The following is a 16,969-nucleotide window of genomic DNA, read 5'->3' on the forward strand; positions in this document are numbered from 1 at the left end:
TAGAGTTGAATTCATTCCATTTCTACTCACTGACTAGAATCTACCAACTCTGGCATTTTAATAATATTTCAATTACTCCTGGCATAGCTCCACATTTATATGACAATTCTTAGTTTTCAAAGTGCTTTCTCACATAACAACTTATTTGAGCCTCATAAATGACCTACAAGGAAGGTAGAGTTAGGATAATTAATCCCATTTCTACAGATGAGAAAATGGAAAATGCCAAATTAAATGATTGTCCCAATATAATCAATGAAACCAAAATCACAATCTAGTCTTTGCAGGTCACATTTCATTATTCATCTGGTATCCCATATGTTCATCAGTCTTAAGATAGAACTGATCAAAATTCTTCAAAGTAACAGTTATGGAATAAAAGGAGGTTCACTTCTTCACAAAGAGGAAGAAGATTGTTGCCAAAAAGAACACATGCTTAGTTAAATGAAATCAAAACTATATAAGGAATTTAGATTTCCAGTTTAAAATGTTTACCCAACTGCTGTGAGAAAAATGCACAATCAGGAAAAGCACATTTAATATTTCTAAAGGGCTGGATTAAAATTTCAGCTGTAAACTTCATTACTGTAATTAGATTTTTAATGCATATTTATTAAACATCCATTCAAATACTGTGTTCACAATTATTCATGAGTTATTTGTACATTTGTGTTGATGATTTTAACAAACTGTAAACAGTGGCCACTGACCAGAAATGTTCTCCTACAATGACAGAAGCCCATACTAAGGTCATAGGCAGCCCATTTATGCTCTATTATGTTCTAATCATACCCCAAATACAAATATTCAGCTGTTTTTTTGAAAACTGCAATGGTCATCAATGACCCAAAAAGTCAGACTTACCAGTGACATTAAAGACCTATGTTTGATTCAGTGATGAATAAACAAAGTGCAGAATAGAAGAAAATCAAATCTTAATTAAACTCTTTCTTTAGAAAAACAACATAAGCCATCATCAAGGAATGCATCACAAGATGATTTACTTTATTTATAAAAGGCTGATTTAGGGGCTTTAAAAGGGTGCTTTTGATTTAAATAGAAAAATTATGAAAATTAAAACTAAATGCTTGCTGGTTATCATTCTTTTCCTTTAGAAGCTGGTTAATCTTAATGTGCCAGTGTATAACTTTACAAAAGGAAAAAACAGTACTTTAAATTTCATGATAACAAATCAGTAAAATATCGCCTAAAAATCTGAATAAAGCTATTCTGAAGTAATTATAGGCATGGCCTAGCATACTGAGTAACTCCTTAATATTCACCCTGTTCATACACTATTTAATAATGAGATCTAAGGAGTCTATTTTCTTTCAAGTGCTAAAGAAAAATAACATTTTTTAGGTTCATTTACTTAAATTTTATATACTCATACACCTAACAATTTTTTAATGGAATCTACGTGGTTTACATTTGAGATATAGTTGCATTATGAAGCTATGAAGGAACTACTCTAAGAAATACATATTCAGGCTTTAAAAGTTGTTGAAAACTGCTACCCGGTCAAGAATCTGGATAGATGCGTTGAAAAGTAACTCCTAGAATGGGCTCAATGAAGAGAAGAAATAACGGAGCACGAGCAGGACAGTGAACAAATGCTATGAAAAAGATTCTGGAGATTAAAGTATCAAGAACCTCCAGGACAGTAGATGCAGAAATGGGACCTCAATCGAGGACCTTAGGTAAGCATGAAATAACATAGCAGGAAGAACAGACGTACCGAAAAGGCTTTTTAAGAGAGAAATTAGAACAAATCTTAGTTACAGGTCAGTGAAAAATATGAGTGACCTAGGAAAACAAGTGTTAGATATATTCAAGCAGAGGCTAGGTCACTTGTCAGAGAATTTATAGATGGAACATATTACTACACTGGGCCCAAGGCTGAACTTCCAGTTTCTAGAATCTTAACACCTACTATTTCTGTGGTACTTTTAGTAAAAAGGCAAATCAAAAGAATAGTTATACCCCCATTTAAATACTATTTTCTTAAACAAAGAAAATGAAGCTCTTGAGGTGTAAAGCAGTGCTAATCTACAGTAGATCAATCACCCATTTCTGGACCTCTTACATTCCTTCCTATCAGTTCTATTCTTAGACCCACCCTTTGTTATCTGCCTCTCCCTCCCCTAGAACTATGTCTAGGGCACCAGCTTTGCCTATGTAATAAGCTGTGCTTTTCAAAAGCTAATTGGAAAAAAACATTATCATGAAGTTATCAGTCTCAGGAGTAGGCATGAACATTCTTTTCTAATATAATAGATGTTAATGAAAATCCAAGAAACATGAGGATTCACATAAGGGTATTCATCTAATTGGGTAGTAAAGTCCAAAGCCCATTTTCTTAATCACTAATATATACTACCAATAAATTATATGAATTCATATGGCTGAGGTACATTAGTTCTCATATTAATGCCTCATCAAGATCTCCTGTATACACATAGTAAAGAGGTTGTGGAACCAAGGGTAAACATGAGTCATCATTTAATAAAGACACCTAAAAATACAACATTGAGATACAAAAAGACACTATGGAAAAAAAAAAAATCACAAGATGTGGCTCTCACAGTACCTTGCCTCCATGAAACAATCTATTTAAGGCTAGCGTAAATAAAATAGAATTTTCATATACACTAATGTTCAATTTTAGAAAACCTAGAAACATTCTCCTCTTTGGTTTCTCTTCTAGTTTTCCTATGGCCTCTCTTAATGCTCTCCGACAAGGTCATGTTCTTCTCATAAAATGTCAATTTTCCCAAGGACTCACTGTCAGTGTCTTCTCCTTTTCTCTCTACAAATATTCCCAGGCTAGTTCTTCCATTCTCCTGGCTCTCAACACCTCATATTTCCTTTCTTAATCTCAGACCCCCATATTTCCTACAACTAATTAAATTTATTTATCCAGAAATGTCATAACCACCTCAAATTTAACAAGTCCAAAAAGGAATCTCTCCCTAGAAGGCCTCTGGCCCTACTTTCTGTGTGTTTGTTTACCCTGATAGATGGTGATGCCATCAAATTACCCAAACTAGGAAACCTAAGTTGATCCTAACTCTTCTCTTTCCTTGTCTCACCCAAAGCCTGGCAATTCTACCAAAGAACTGTCTCTGAATCCCCTCCCTTGCTGCCCTACTTCCCACCTCACCACAGCAGTAATTCAGGCTATGAACCATTCTCTCCAGAACTACAACTTCCTCCTAAATCACCACTGAGCTTCCAGTATTCCCCACCCAGGGCATTTCCAATCTGCTTTTCAGGCAGCAATAAGAATAATCATGCTAAAACCGATACAACTTTTCTTCTTATAAAACCTCCACCAGCATCCTGCTGAGCCTAGATGTCTTCACACACTATACAGAACTTTTAACCAGATCCAGGCCACCTTTCCAGCTTCATTTCTAGCTGCTCTCCCTGAGGGCCCATAATCCAATAAGGGCCATGTACAACCCACTTCTAGACTTGTGCTACAACACCCTCCCCTCTCCAGAGCTGCTTTCACCTTCACAGTCCTGCAACACTTAAGATGAGCCTAAATGATGGGTTATTAATGTCTATTGTGATATTAGCCTGGGTGGCTCAGTCGGTTAAGCGTCTGCCTTCCGCTCGGGATGTGATCCCAGCGTCCTGGGATCGAGCCCCGCATCAGGCTCCCTGCTCGGCAGACAGCCTGCTTCTCACTCTCCCTCTGCCTGCTGCTCTGCCTACTTGTGCTCTCTCTCTGTGTGTGTGTCAAATAAATAAAATCTTTAACAAAAAAAAAAAAAAAAAAGGAGCCAGAAGACAATGGTTAAGTTTGTGGTTCTGGAGCAAAAAGTGCCTGGGTTCACATCCCAGTTGGGTGGCCATGCCTGTTTATCCATCTATGAAATAGAGTAAACAAGTAATTTTACAGGGTTTTTAGGAAGATTAAATTATGAGAGAAAGAAACTGCTAGCAGATCGCCTGGAACATAGAAAAGGCTCGATAAATGTTAGCTATAATGATATCATCACTCTTCCAAGACTGTGAGCTATTCAACGGCTGGGACTCAATTTCATTCACTTCCCCTACCACCACCACCACCAGCCCCCCACCACCCCTACCCACCCAAACACTTAATACAAGGCTTCAATTGAATTAGCAAATTTGAGGCATTTTCCACCCACACCATGGCCATCTAATCTCTAAAAAAAGTTTCCCCTTAACTATTTGGAGGCTGAACAACCATTACATTAAACGAAGATACATTTAGACCTAAAAGAAAACAGGCAATAAAATAAAAATTGAGCATCTATACTTAAATTACAATATGATACCAAATTTCAATTTAAGTATTTTTTTAAAAGATTTTACTTCTCTATTTGATAGAGAGCACACGTGCTTCACGCACAAGCAGGCACAGCGGCAGCAGAGGCAGAGGGAGAAGCAGTCTCCCCCCTGAGCAAGGAGCCCAGCTGGGATCAGCCCAACTGACTGAGCCATCCAGGCACCCCTCAACTCAAATTTTAATAAACTAATAGAAATACACATCCCAAAATGGAATTCATAATGTTCTGTTTCCTAAGGAATTTAAAGTTAGGCAATCAGGTAGGTTGATTTGGATGAAGAGCATTTTAGGACCCCTAAATTCTTCATAGCTCAGCTTCCCAAACATCTTGGAGCCAGGGCTGGCACTAAAGTTTAGATGAGACATAAAAACAAAGAACATGCTCTTCCTTTCCCCTCATTCCTTTCCTTGGTCTATTTCCTCCTTCTATTTAACATTAAGTCAATGATTTCTTCAGACCAGCTCCCCTAAAAAGTAGTTTCAGGCCCATCAAAGGCTTACCAGTCCAAGCAGGGCTCTTTTTTGATGTTCTCCTTGTGACAGGGTATAGGGAACCTGTGAATTCTTATAATTCGAGTGTAATGAATCCACGGCTTAATTCCCTTTAGTTTTACTGAAGAATGGGTGATCAACAGTACCTCATAAGGTCCTGTCTAATGAAGATGGAGCTGGCCCTCCAAGCACTTTTCTTCCAGGTTCTTAATAACATCAAGTCTCCAGGATTCAGGCAGTGTAGGGATACAACAGCCTGCTAGAAGCAAACTTACATAGCGAACATAGCTGATAGTATTAATTCCCCTACGTGAGCCCCATCAGGAACTTTAAAGTCATGAAAAGAGTGTAGAGAGAGTTTTCCATATAACATCTCATAGGGGCTTAAACCAAGCCCACTTCTAGGGGCCACTCTTACCCAAAGCAGAGAAGCCAGCAAGGCTTCTTCTCAAGTTAAGTTGGTTTCTTGGCATATTTTTGCCAAAGTTCATTTTTTGTTTTTCCTATCAGCTTCCCCAGAAAGCATGTAATTTCCATTGGATGGCCAAGGCACTGAACACTACTTGTGTGATTTTTGCCACAAATGCTGCTCCATTGTTGCTCTGATGAATTGTTAGTGACCATCCAAACCTAGCAATAATTTTGCTTAAAAGTGTTTTTGACAGGGCGCCTGGGTGGCTCAGCTGGTTAGGCGACTGCCTTCGGCTCAGGTCATGATCCCGGAGTCCCAGGAGCGAGTTCCGCATCGGGCTCCCTGCTCAGCGGGGAGTCTGCTCCTCCCTCTGACCCTACCCCCTCTTGTGCTCTCTCTCTCACTCACTCTCTCTCAAATAAAATTAAAATCTTAAAAAAAAAAAAGTGTTTTTGACAGGGCGCCTGGATGGCTCAGTTGGTTAAGCATCTGCCTTCAGCTCAGGTCATGATCCCAGGGTCCTGGGATGGAGCCCTGCATCGGGTTCCCTGCTCTGCAGGAAATCGGCTTCTCCCCCTGCTCCCCCTCCCACTTGTTCTCTCAATCTCTCAATTTCTCTCTCAAATAAATATATAAATCTTTTTTTTAAGTGTTTTTGACAACTTCTGAGGCATTCTCTGAATGGCATGGAAAAGCTTCAACACAATTTGTAAAGGTGTCTACAAATACTAAGAAATATTGAAAATTACCTGTTGTTTTTGGCATAAGAGTAAAGTCTACCTGCTGGTTTTCTCCAGGTTTGGTACCTCTAAGTTGTATACCTTTTAGAACTGGTGGGGGCCAGTCTTAGGATGGCTTTTAGCACAAACGTCACATTTTTGAACAGTGCTCTAAAAATTGGGACCCACTATATACTTCTGGATCCACTTAAGAGTAGTATCTTGGGCGCCTGGGTGGCTCAGTCGTTAAGCATCTGCCTTCGGCTCAGGTCATGATCCCAGGGTCCTGGGATCGAGTCCCACATCAGGCTCCCTGCTCAGCAGGAAGCCTGCTTCTCCCTCTCCCACTCCCCCTGCTTGTGTTCCTGCTCTCGCTGTCTCTCTCTGTCCAATAAATAAATAAAATCTTTAAAAAAAAAAAAAGTAATATCTTAATCATAAGGGGTGCTTTGGTGAATATGGCTAACCATTTCTTCCATAAGATGTTCTGGGGTAAGGATTCATCTTAGTTTCAACTGGCTTTAGTGCCAACATGGAGTCCAAATTCCTGTTCAAAAAAAAAAAAAAATTCCCATTTCTTAGCTCTTTTGAGGTCCTCCCAGGAATACTGGGTTGATATTTAGTTAAGCCCATGTCGGGCACTAAAGTCATCATAGAAGATTTTTGGAATCTTTGCCAAATGGGCAGCTTAATCTGCCCATTGTTCCCTTGAGCAATCAGTCCAATTTCTGGTGTCCTCAGCAATGGACAATAGCTGATGGTCACCATTGCATCCAGCTCTTGTCTTCGATCCATAAAACTGTTCCACCCATAAACATATCTCCATCAGGAGTGAAGGACTCTCAGCTGTAGGAACGCTCCCAACAGTCCTCAACTCTCAGACACCATCAGGATTGTCTTGACTGAAGACAGCTGCCTTGCCAAGGGTATGCCCTCTTTCCAAGTGGTCATGTCCAATCACTATTATAAAAGTCCAGCCCTTGGGGCGCCTGGGTGGATCAGATGGTTAAGCGTCTACCTTCGGCTCAGGTCATGATCCCAGGGTGCTGGGATCGAGCCCCACATCGGGCTCCTGGCTCAGCGAGGAGCCTGCTTCTCCCTCTACCTCTGCCTCTCTCCCAGCTCATGCTCTCTCTCTCTCTCTGTGTATCTCTGTGTCTCAAATGAATAAATAAAATCTTTAAAAATAAAATAAAAATAAATTAATAAAAGTCCAGCCCTTTTGTCTCAATTTAGGATGGTTCTGAGGATAATTCAATTTTTGGAACTCCTCAAGAGAATCAGTTAAGGCTTCTGTTGATATTATATCACTGCTCAACTTCTGCCTCTTTTATGCTCCCTTCTCTTCTTCTGGTGTTGATCACTAATAAACTTCTTTATATACTAATCTCCATAATTTTAGTCTCCACAAAATTCCTTTCCAAAAATTCCCTTCTCACAAACCTTCTAAAACTTTACTTCTCACAACAACTTCTCACAACAATTTTACTTTTCACATTCAGATTTTGTCCTGAGTTTTCCCTCTTTAGGTAACCAGGCTCACTTTCCTTGCATATAGAGTTGTTACCCTTATTATTTCCAGTAGTCTTAATTACATTTATTAAAATTATTTACATCCGTTTATTCTTAGATCACCCATAAAACTTAATAAGAAAGTTCTAAGGTTTTTTTTCTTTTCTAACAAATTTTGCAATGGAGATAACGTGAATTTATTTGACTTTCAGTAAAGACAGGCAGAATAAAACCTTTACATTTAATGTTGCTAATTCTAAAGACATGTCCATTTTAATTAAACCAATAACCTTGAATTAGCCTTAATACTGAATATTTTCCAAGATCATGTGAACTTAAAAAACAGCTTGGTTAGTTTCCATCTTTCTCAGTATTAGAATGCCCAGTTCTTACAAGTTCTTGCCTTTAACCCAACTAAATAGAGCTCTTTTACAAAATTAATTTTAGCAGTAACATCCAGAGGTAGAGAAAATATCTCACATTTACAACATACATGGACACACAAATACACAAGACGCAAACAAAATCTTAAAGGCCCAATTTCCAAATATCCCCCTTTCCCAACACAAATCTAATGGCAAGATGGTATTATAATTAATGGATGTGGCCAAGCAGTGTTGCCAAAAAAGACTGCCCAATTTTGGAGAATATAGCCCAAAGAGCTGCATGTGGGGATGAAATTGTCATTTCCCATTTTCCAATTAGAACACAGCTTGTTTTATTCAAAAATTCCAAAAGCTGCAGCAACAACAACAACAACAAAATGAAGCCCAGAGTACCTCCGTGAACATCAGTTCCTCCCCAAAAGTTGGGGCTTCACGGACTGAACCAAATGGCTTCCTAGTCAAGCCTTTTCTTAAGAAAAGGAGGCTAAGATGGGCGCCTGGGTGGCTCAGTTGGTTGAGTGACTGCCTTCGGCTCAGGTCATGATCCTGGAGTCCCGGGATCGAGTCCCACATCGGGCTTCCTGCTCAGCAGGGAGTCTGCTTCTCCCTCTGACCCTCTTCCCTCTCATGCTCGCTATCTCTCATTGTCTCTCTCTCAAATAAATAAATAAATCTTTAAAAAAATAAAATAAAAAAAAAGAAAAGAAAAGGAGGCTAAGAGAACCAAAACCCACTATTTGGAGGCAACCGAATGGGAGGAAGAAATCTGAGAGCCAAACCAAACAGAAGGAAGAAATAAGTTCACATGCCATCACACATGAAATACTACTCACCAAGAGACAACCGTCCAAACTGAATCCAAGAAAACATTTCCTTGCCACAAAGGTTAAATTAGGTGCCGAAAGTCAAAAGTACCCAGTTGGGGTGGGGACCCCGGACAGTCCCTAAGGGCAAAGAACCTTGGCAGCTGCTTGGACTTGTCACCAGGCCCCCATCACCAACTGGGGGCCAACAAACCACCCACAGGCAGGCAAAGAACTCCTAGCTAGCTTGCCAAATCTGTAACAAAACCCAAGTTTGGCTGCCCAATGTGCAGCAAAGACAATCACTGAGAATGAAGTAGGCAGCAGGAAAAGGGTTTACTAGAGAGGCAGCCAAATGAGAAGATGGGAGAACAAGCCTCAAATCCACCTCTCCGAAGGAGGAGGAAAATTTAAAGGCAAATGAAAAAGGTCTGGAGGAAAAGTTGCAGCTGTGCTTTTTAGCCTGCAGCTGCAATGAGTCCCATTAACGCTTTGGCTTCTGGTGAGTTTTGAAAAAAAATTTTTTTTTAAAGATTTTATTTATTTATTTGACAGAGAGAGACAGCGAGAGAGGGAACACAAGCAGGGGGAGTGGGAAAGGGAGAAGCAGGCTTCCCGCTGAGCAGGGAGCCCAATGCGGGGCTCGATCCCAGGACCCTGAGATCATGACCTGAGCTGAAGGCAGTCGCTTAACCAACTGAGCCACCCAGGCGCCCGAGTTTTGAAATTCTAAGAGATAATTCTGAATGCAATAATATCTTGATTTAATTTTTAAAAAATATGAGTACAGGTTAATAGCAAAGCCTTTATGGTCAGGTGTAAATCCAAGTATAGCCTTTACTTGAAGCCAAAAGTTCTGACACTTAACTAGCTGTATAACTTCTGCAACCTTGGATTCATCAACCCCAAAATGAGGATAGTAAGAATTAAATAAGATAAAGTATGTAGAAAGCACTTAGCATACTGCATGGCACAGAATAAGCATTCAGTAACTCTTATGTTATGATGATGTTCCTTAAACCTTAAATTTTCATAAATTATGGTACATGCATTGAATAAAATTCTATTTTAACCATTTAGAATGAGGTAGTTCTGGGTGCCTGGGTGGCTCAGTTGGTTAAGCGACTGCTTTTGGCTCAGGTCATGATCCTGGAGTCCCCGTATCGAATCCTGGATTGAATCCTGCATCGAATCCTGCATCGGGCTCCCTGCTCGGCAGGGAGCCTGCTTCTCCCTCTGACCCTCCCCCTTCTCACGATCTCTCTCTCTCTAATAAATAAAATCTTTAAAAAAAAATAAAATAAAATGAGGTCGTTCTAGAGGCAGCTGGGTGGCTCAGTCAGTTAAGCAACTGCCTTTGGCTCAGGTCATGATCCTGGGGTCCTGGGATGGAGCCCGGCATCGGACTCCCCGCTCTGCGGGAAGCCTGCTTCTCCCTCTCCCTCTGCCTGCCACTCCCCCTGCTTGTGCTCTTTCTCTATCAAATTAATTAATTAATTAATTAATTTTTAAAAAATAAAATAAGGCAGTTCTATATGTATTAATATGTAATGACTTCCAAAATATACTAAACAAAACAAAAAAAAGGTACAGGAGGATATGTATGTTACCACTTTTTTTTAAATATAGACGCTTATATATACACATACATGTTTTTTCATACACATAATGCCCCGAAGAATACATAAGAAACTAGTATTAGAGGTTGCCTCTAGGGAGGAAAACTAAGTGGCTAAGGGATAGGGGGAATGGAACATTTTACCACATTTCTTCTTGTATCAGTTGCTTTTATTACCTATTTCATAAATTTAAAAAAATAAAATTTACATTATGACCCAACCCTTACACTACCAAAATACTCCATTATATAGTAAGTGAATTATGCTAAACTTTGCAGAAGAACCTAAGGTGACTTAATCAGAGTTCTAGTATTAATTTCAACTCTAAAGACTGATAGGGTTTTACTAGACAAGCCAATGAGAATCAATTTATTAAGACACAGAAGAAGGGGTACTTGGAGATGAGAAAAAAAACAGGTAAGTGTGTGGAGGGAAAAAACAATAATAACATCATTCATTCATTCAGGAAATATACCTTAACCATCAGGCACCAAACACTGTGCCAAGTGCTGAGGAAACAAGACACCTGGTCCTTGCTTTTGAGTAGCCTGCAGTTTAATGGGAGTATATGAATATAGCAGCAAAATCAGCACTCCTGAAGACTTAGTTACTCATAATATATGATCATTCACTCACGAACATGTAACGATTTGAATGAATGAATGGAGCAAGCCCAGTGAGAAAATACACCCCACTGAAGCCTCTGGTGACTTGAACAGGAATTGTTTCCTCAGTCTGAGAATACTTGCACACTTGCGTTCCCAGAATCCCGAGAGCCAGCTTGGCCCGCAGAAGTCCGAGGTTTGGCTTTTAGGTGCAGTTGGAGAGCAAGGAAGGCGCAAGTATAATGGTCCCCAGTCCCCTATCCCACACTTGCATCCCTTCAGCCAGGCACTCCTACACCTGAGCTCACCTGGTGTCAACTCTAACAGCCTGAAGGGAACAAACTCTTAGTCGACCTCTGACCTCAAAATTTAAGTCGCCCTGGGTCAGCTTCCTCAAGGCTCAGGGCTCCTTCATGAGCAGTGAGACAAGGACAAGAGAGGCTGAAACTCCTCTCCAAGGGCCCCTAGCTCCGAAAATCGTGAAACCAGGAGGCAACTGGGAGAAACAGAGTAGGGAGAGTGACCCGAGGTTTCCCCGGTCATATGCAGTCGGCTCGGCCTACTCATGGCACAGTCACTGACCTTTCCAAAAGGTGTTTCCTGGGGCGGTAGCCGGAGGGGCGAGAGCAGCAGCCCAGGCCCCGCACCCAACACATCTCCCTCTCAGCCGGCTCTGCACTAAGCGCAGGGTAACCAAGGGAGACCAGGAGGCCGCCATCTTGAGCTCTGTACAAGGGAAGAAAACTTTATTGAAACCCAAAAGAGAAACGGTGGCACAGACAAATGAAGCGGTGCTCACACAAAGCTACGCCGGAGAGAACGAAAGGGAGCCAGAGAAGAACGCGACCTCCACTAGCGACAGAGCTGGTTAGACTTCCGTCCTTCCGGGTGCCTCCAACCGGAACTACGACTCCCGGCATGCAGTGCGGCAGCGCCGGGGCGCCGGAGGCGAAGGATGGGTTCGGGAGGAGGGCAATCCTGCGCCCAGCGCCGGCCCACTTTCGCGGCACAAGATCCCGAAACGTTTCGGGGAATTGTAAAGTGATTATGATGTCTAGTCACGTAACCACCCCTGAGTCTTCTCAGTTTAAGTACCTGACCGAAATTTCGAGACCTAAATAAAATGTGGGTGACCCAGTGGGCACTCATATTTTAACGAAATATTGACGTTACCTACCTGGTCACACCCCCTAAATGGTAGCCCTAATTGTTTTGCCTCCAGCGTCCAACTCATCTTTGGCAGAGTACCTGAAATGTGCTCCTTACACTTTTACTTTCTATATTTGAATAGCATAAATCATTTTCAAAATGGCATACACTCAAATGTTTTGAAAGAATTTGTAACTGTCATGGGAAAGCGAATGACCCAAGATGGACAATTAGTGGATGGAGTGGCCATGGTATAGTGTATCCAAAAACGAATTTCTAAGTGGTTGCCCTAATTTGATTAAACAAAAAATGTTTGTTATTATAAGTGCATTAAGAATACAAACTGCTGTCCAGAAGAGGAGGACAATCCAGCAGGAGGGATGAAAAAAGCAACAAAAGATTCTACCAGATGTGGAATCAATGAAAGGAGAGCACTTTGGCTGGGAAATCAGAAAGGCCTTCTGGAAGCTTTACTTTTAACAGGAGATGAAGACCGTCCAAGAACAGGAAATAGACAGAACTAAGGCAGGCAGGCAAGAAAGTCTGAATTATAGGAAGGACAAAGCCACATTTCAGATGAGTGAAAATTAAAACAACTACCTAGAAAGCATTCCAGGAAGTTAAGCAGTTCATCCACAATAGAAAATGCCAAAGAAACAGAAAAAAGAGCATAGCATGGTATAGTTTGGAGACTCTCTACTGTCAAATTATTTATGAAAAAGTTATTTTGATTGTATCTGTCAAAATAAGTCAATTTACACTATTTGTTTTCTATCTTTAATTCTATTGTCTGACATGACTATTCCTCCATACTACAGTGAATGTTTCTTTATTTCATTTAATGTTATTAATTTGGGGTGTGACACTGTGAAAAACCTTTTGAAAAGATTGAACTATTCTTCCTTGACTTACATATTTATCACACTCAAGACTTTCAGGGATTATCTATGTGTCATTTTGTTTGCTTTGGGAAAATAGTTGCTTGCCTTGGTCAATGAAATTACTTTTTATTAGAGATTCCAACAGCTTAACAATTATGGAAGTGAAACAGCACTCAGACAGTTTATTGACAAATTGGTGGGAACATCTATAAGAAATTTTCACATGGCTGTGCAAGTGAACAGAAACATGGCAAATGAACTTTATTGCGTGCCAGTATGAGGTAACTTAGATTACATTTGTTGTATTCAAGAGAATTCATTATGACCAGAAGACTAATTAAGTAGCCATTGTAAACCATTTTATTAAAACATTAATCCTGTGTTCCTGCAGTTCCTGCAATTGCTAAAACAAATGAAAAAGCAAAAATAACCCTGAAAGTAATTTTGTAACATTATCGGAAAAAGTAATAGAAGTAAAGCAGAAAACCAGAAAGCATTATCATGTCCTTATTTTAAAAACCTCCCTAGAGAAAATGCCAAGTACTTTTGGCATCTAATCTCAAGGACAAAAGCAAACTGAAAGTATCAAGAGAAGGACAAATAAAGTAATGAAGGAAATGGGAAAGAAAGTGGTTTGGTCCATAGAAAACATACTATGGCAGAAATCAGAAGTTATATTTGGGCTCTGATTTTGTCACTAAATTAACCTCTCCCTTTGTTTTCCTTTTCTATAAAATTAAGATAATGCCTATCCTGACTACCTTCCAGAGGTTTTGTGAGAATTAAATGAGATAATGTATATACACAAAGGGTTAATGAAATATACTTATAAACAGAAACTGAAAGGGGATAAGGTCAAAATCTAAAATAATGGGTCTAGGACAGCATGGATTCATGATATCCAAGAATTGTAAAAATAAGGAATGTACTCTAAAGCTTGTAAAATGTAGGGAGAAATTTTAATAAATAGAAGTTCTATCCATCAACAGATGAATGGGTAAAGAAGATGTGGTATATATACATATATAATGGAATATTATGCAGCCATCAAAAAAATGAAATCTTGCCATTTGCAACAACATGGATGGAACTAGAGGGTATTATGCTAAGTGAAATAAGTCAATCAGAAAAAGACAATTATCATATGATCTCACTGATATGAGGAATTTGAGAAACAAGACAGAGAATCATAGGGGAAGGGAGGGAAAAATGAAACAAGATGAAACCAGAGAGGGAAACAAACCATAAGGGACTCTTAATCTCAGGAAACAAACTGAGGGTTGCTGGAGTGGAGGGGGGTGAGAGGGACGGGGTGGCTGGTTGATGGACATTGGGGAGGGTATGTGCTATCGTGAGCGCTGTGAATTGTGTAAGACTGATGAATCACAGACCTGTACCTCTGAAACAAATAATACATTATATGTTAATAAAAATTTTTTAAAAATTAAAATAAAAATGAAATACTCAGAAAAATAAATACATACATACATACATACATACATACATACCTTTGGTAGACCAAAAAAAAGAAGTTCTACTGAAACTTAATACTTCAAGTGGCAAATTTATGACACTCATTCAAAGCAAAAAAAAAAAAAAAAATTAAATAGGATTTAAATAAATGAGATAATAATCCACAATAAATATGGGTGATTTAGAATATCTAATTTTTCCCCAGCTCTAATACACTATGATTTTCAAACCCTAGGTTCATGAGGTTGCCATTTTAGAAAGTGCTTTTTAGCCATGCAGAGACAGACTAGACTGCAGAGGAGCAGATAGAATAGACCATTGGCATGAACAAGCCAGGATACCACTTGCTAATACTGTTATTATTGTTCTTCTTTGACCATTTCCTTTGGGGGAACAGGATACCCTAATCTCTCATTCCCACTTCCACTCCCCCATCTGTAGGCCCTCCATCATAGTAGATGGCAACTGGCCTTCCAGTTGCTCAGGCCATCTATCATAAGAGAGTCAGTCATCCTCTTTCTCTCTCCTCCAACATCCAGTCCAACAGTGAATTTGTTGGCTTCACCTTAGAAAGAATTCAGAATCCCATCACTTTACACCATCAACATTGCCACCACCAATACTGGTCTAAGTCACTATCATCTCCCTGCCGTGTTGTTGCAGATGCCTTCCAACTTGTCTCTCTGCTCCCCTCTTGTCCCCTACAGTCCATTCTCCACACAGCAGCCAGATTTATGTTTTAAATGTTAAATTGAGGGGCGTCTGGGTAACACAAAGTCAGTGAGGCGTCCAACTCTTGGTTTCGGCTCAGGTAGTGACCTCAGTGTCATGAGTCCAAGCCCCGCACTGGGGTCCACACTCTGCATGGAATCTGCTTGAGATTCTCTCTTTCTCTCCCTCTGCCCCTCACCCCAAATAAATAAATAAGTCTCTAAAATAAAATAAAATGTTAAGTTGAATCATGCCATTCCTGTGTTTAACATCCACTAGTGTCTTCCCCTGTCACTCAATTATTAAAACATCCTAAAAGGTGTCATGACTTGGCCCCCAACTGGCTTTGTGATCTCATCTCATGCCACTCTTCCTTATCTTCCCAGTCCATCTACATTGGCTTTTTTGCTACTCCTGGAACTCACAAGTCTGCTTACCACCCCAAAGCTTTTGCAGTTCTTATGCCTTCTGCCTAGAATGCTCTCCTCCAAGAGATCTACTTAGTTCACTTCCACATGTCCATACTTCCTTATATCTTCTCAGTTAAGGCCTTCCCTGGCTACCTATATAAAATTAGTCTCACCCAGCACTTTTTCTTCCCCCCCAGCTTTATTTTCTCCACAACAGTTACCATCATGGCATAATACATACTTCACTAATTTATTAGTTGATTATCCGCTCTTCCCAGAATTTAAGCTCCATGTGGACAGGGATTTATATCTGTTTTGTTTACTGCTGTAAAACCAAGGTTTAGGATAACACCTAGGTTAGTAAACAAGTTTTGTTGAATGACTGAATGAGAAGTCTTAGTAAAACTACAAAATGTATTGTTTTAATCTCTACAAAAAAGCAAATAATGGGCTCCTGGGTGGCTCAGTTGGTTAAGCGACTGCCTTAAGCTCAGGTCATGATCCCTCATCGGGCTCCCTGATCAGCAGGGAGTCTGCTACTCCCTCTGACCCTCCCCCCTCTCATGCTCTCTTACTCTCTCTCTCTCAAATAAATTAATACAATCTTTTTTAAAAAAAAGCCAATTACTTGTTTCATGAAATCAGTTATATTCCTAATATTTCAAGCCCATTTTATTTTGTTTTTAAAGATTTATCCATTTATTTTAGAGAAAGAGAGAGAGAGAGTGCACAAGCAGGAAGGGGGGCAGAGGGACAGGAAGAGAGAATCTCAAGCAGACTCCCCCCTGAGAGTGGAGCCCAAGGCAGGGCTCCATCTCATGACTCTGAGATCACGACCTGAGCTGAAATCAAGATTCAGATGCTTAACCAAATGAGACACCCAATTGGCCCATTTTCAAGATTAAAAACACCATCAAACTCAGTATCACAGAAGTGGATTACAATCAAAGGGCACTTATTTTCCACTTATTTATTCATTGACTTGTCATTACACATGACTCCTCATAATTACTGTGCCTCGTAATTATAGGTTCTTCTAATTTAACAAAGAAATACTTCAGAGCTACAAGAAACAATATGGTTCATTCAAAGACACATAAGGAATGCTTTAAAACCATAACAACTTGGAGGGTGCCTGGGTGGCTCAGTTGGTTAAGCAACTGCCTTCGGCTCAGGTCATGATCCCGGAGTCCTGGGATCGAGTCCCACATCGGGCTCCCTGGTCAGCAGGGAGTCTGCTTCTCCCTCTGACCCTCTTCCCTCTCATGCTCTCTATCTCTCATTGTCTTTCTCTCAAATAAATAAATAAAATCTTTAAAAAAATAAATAAAACGATAACTCATTTTGTAAAGTAAAATCAAATATCTAGCTTTTAAAATTCCGTTTGTATTTAAAGATTCTGAACCAAAAATATAATTTAAGTTACTTAATTTCCACAAACTAATTAAACATGGTTAGGTGCCTCATTAACTA

The 16,969-nt window shown here is 39.9% G+C and overlaps 1 protein-coding gene across 4 annotated transcripts in view; it reads right to left on the reverse strand.

Moving 5' to 3' along the window:
- Nucleotides 1–11,783, reverse strand: part of AFG1L (AFG1 like ATPase) — a 221,597-nt gene extending 209,814 nt beyond the window's left edge. For 2 of the 4 annotated variants that reach the window (XR_003521753.1, XM_027604017.1), the window contains exon 1: nt 11,455–11,756. Coding sequence is in view for 3 of the 4 variants with exons in the window: in XM_027604017.1 (XP_027459818.1) it covers nt 11,455–11,590 (136 nt within the window). In the remaining variant the exon portion in view is untranslated. Of the gene's footprint in view, nt 1–11,454 lie in introns of all 4 variants that reach the window. The other 2 variants (XM_027604016.1, XM_027604014.1) reach the window with 2 other exon arrangements.
- Nucleotides 11,784–16,969: the final 5,186 nt, after the last annotated feature.

The sequence above is a fragment of the Zalophus californianus genome, chromosome 7 (genome assembly GCF_009762305.2).
Source record: "Zalophus californianus isolate mZalCal1 chromosome 7, mZalCal1.pri.v2, whole genome shotgun sequence".
Taxonomy (NCBI): Eukaryota; Metazoa; Chordata; class Mammalia; order Carnivora; family Otariidae; genus Zalophus; species Zalophus californianus.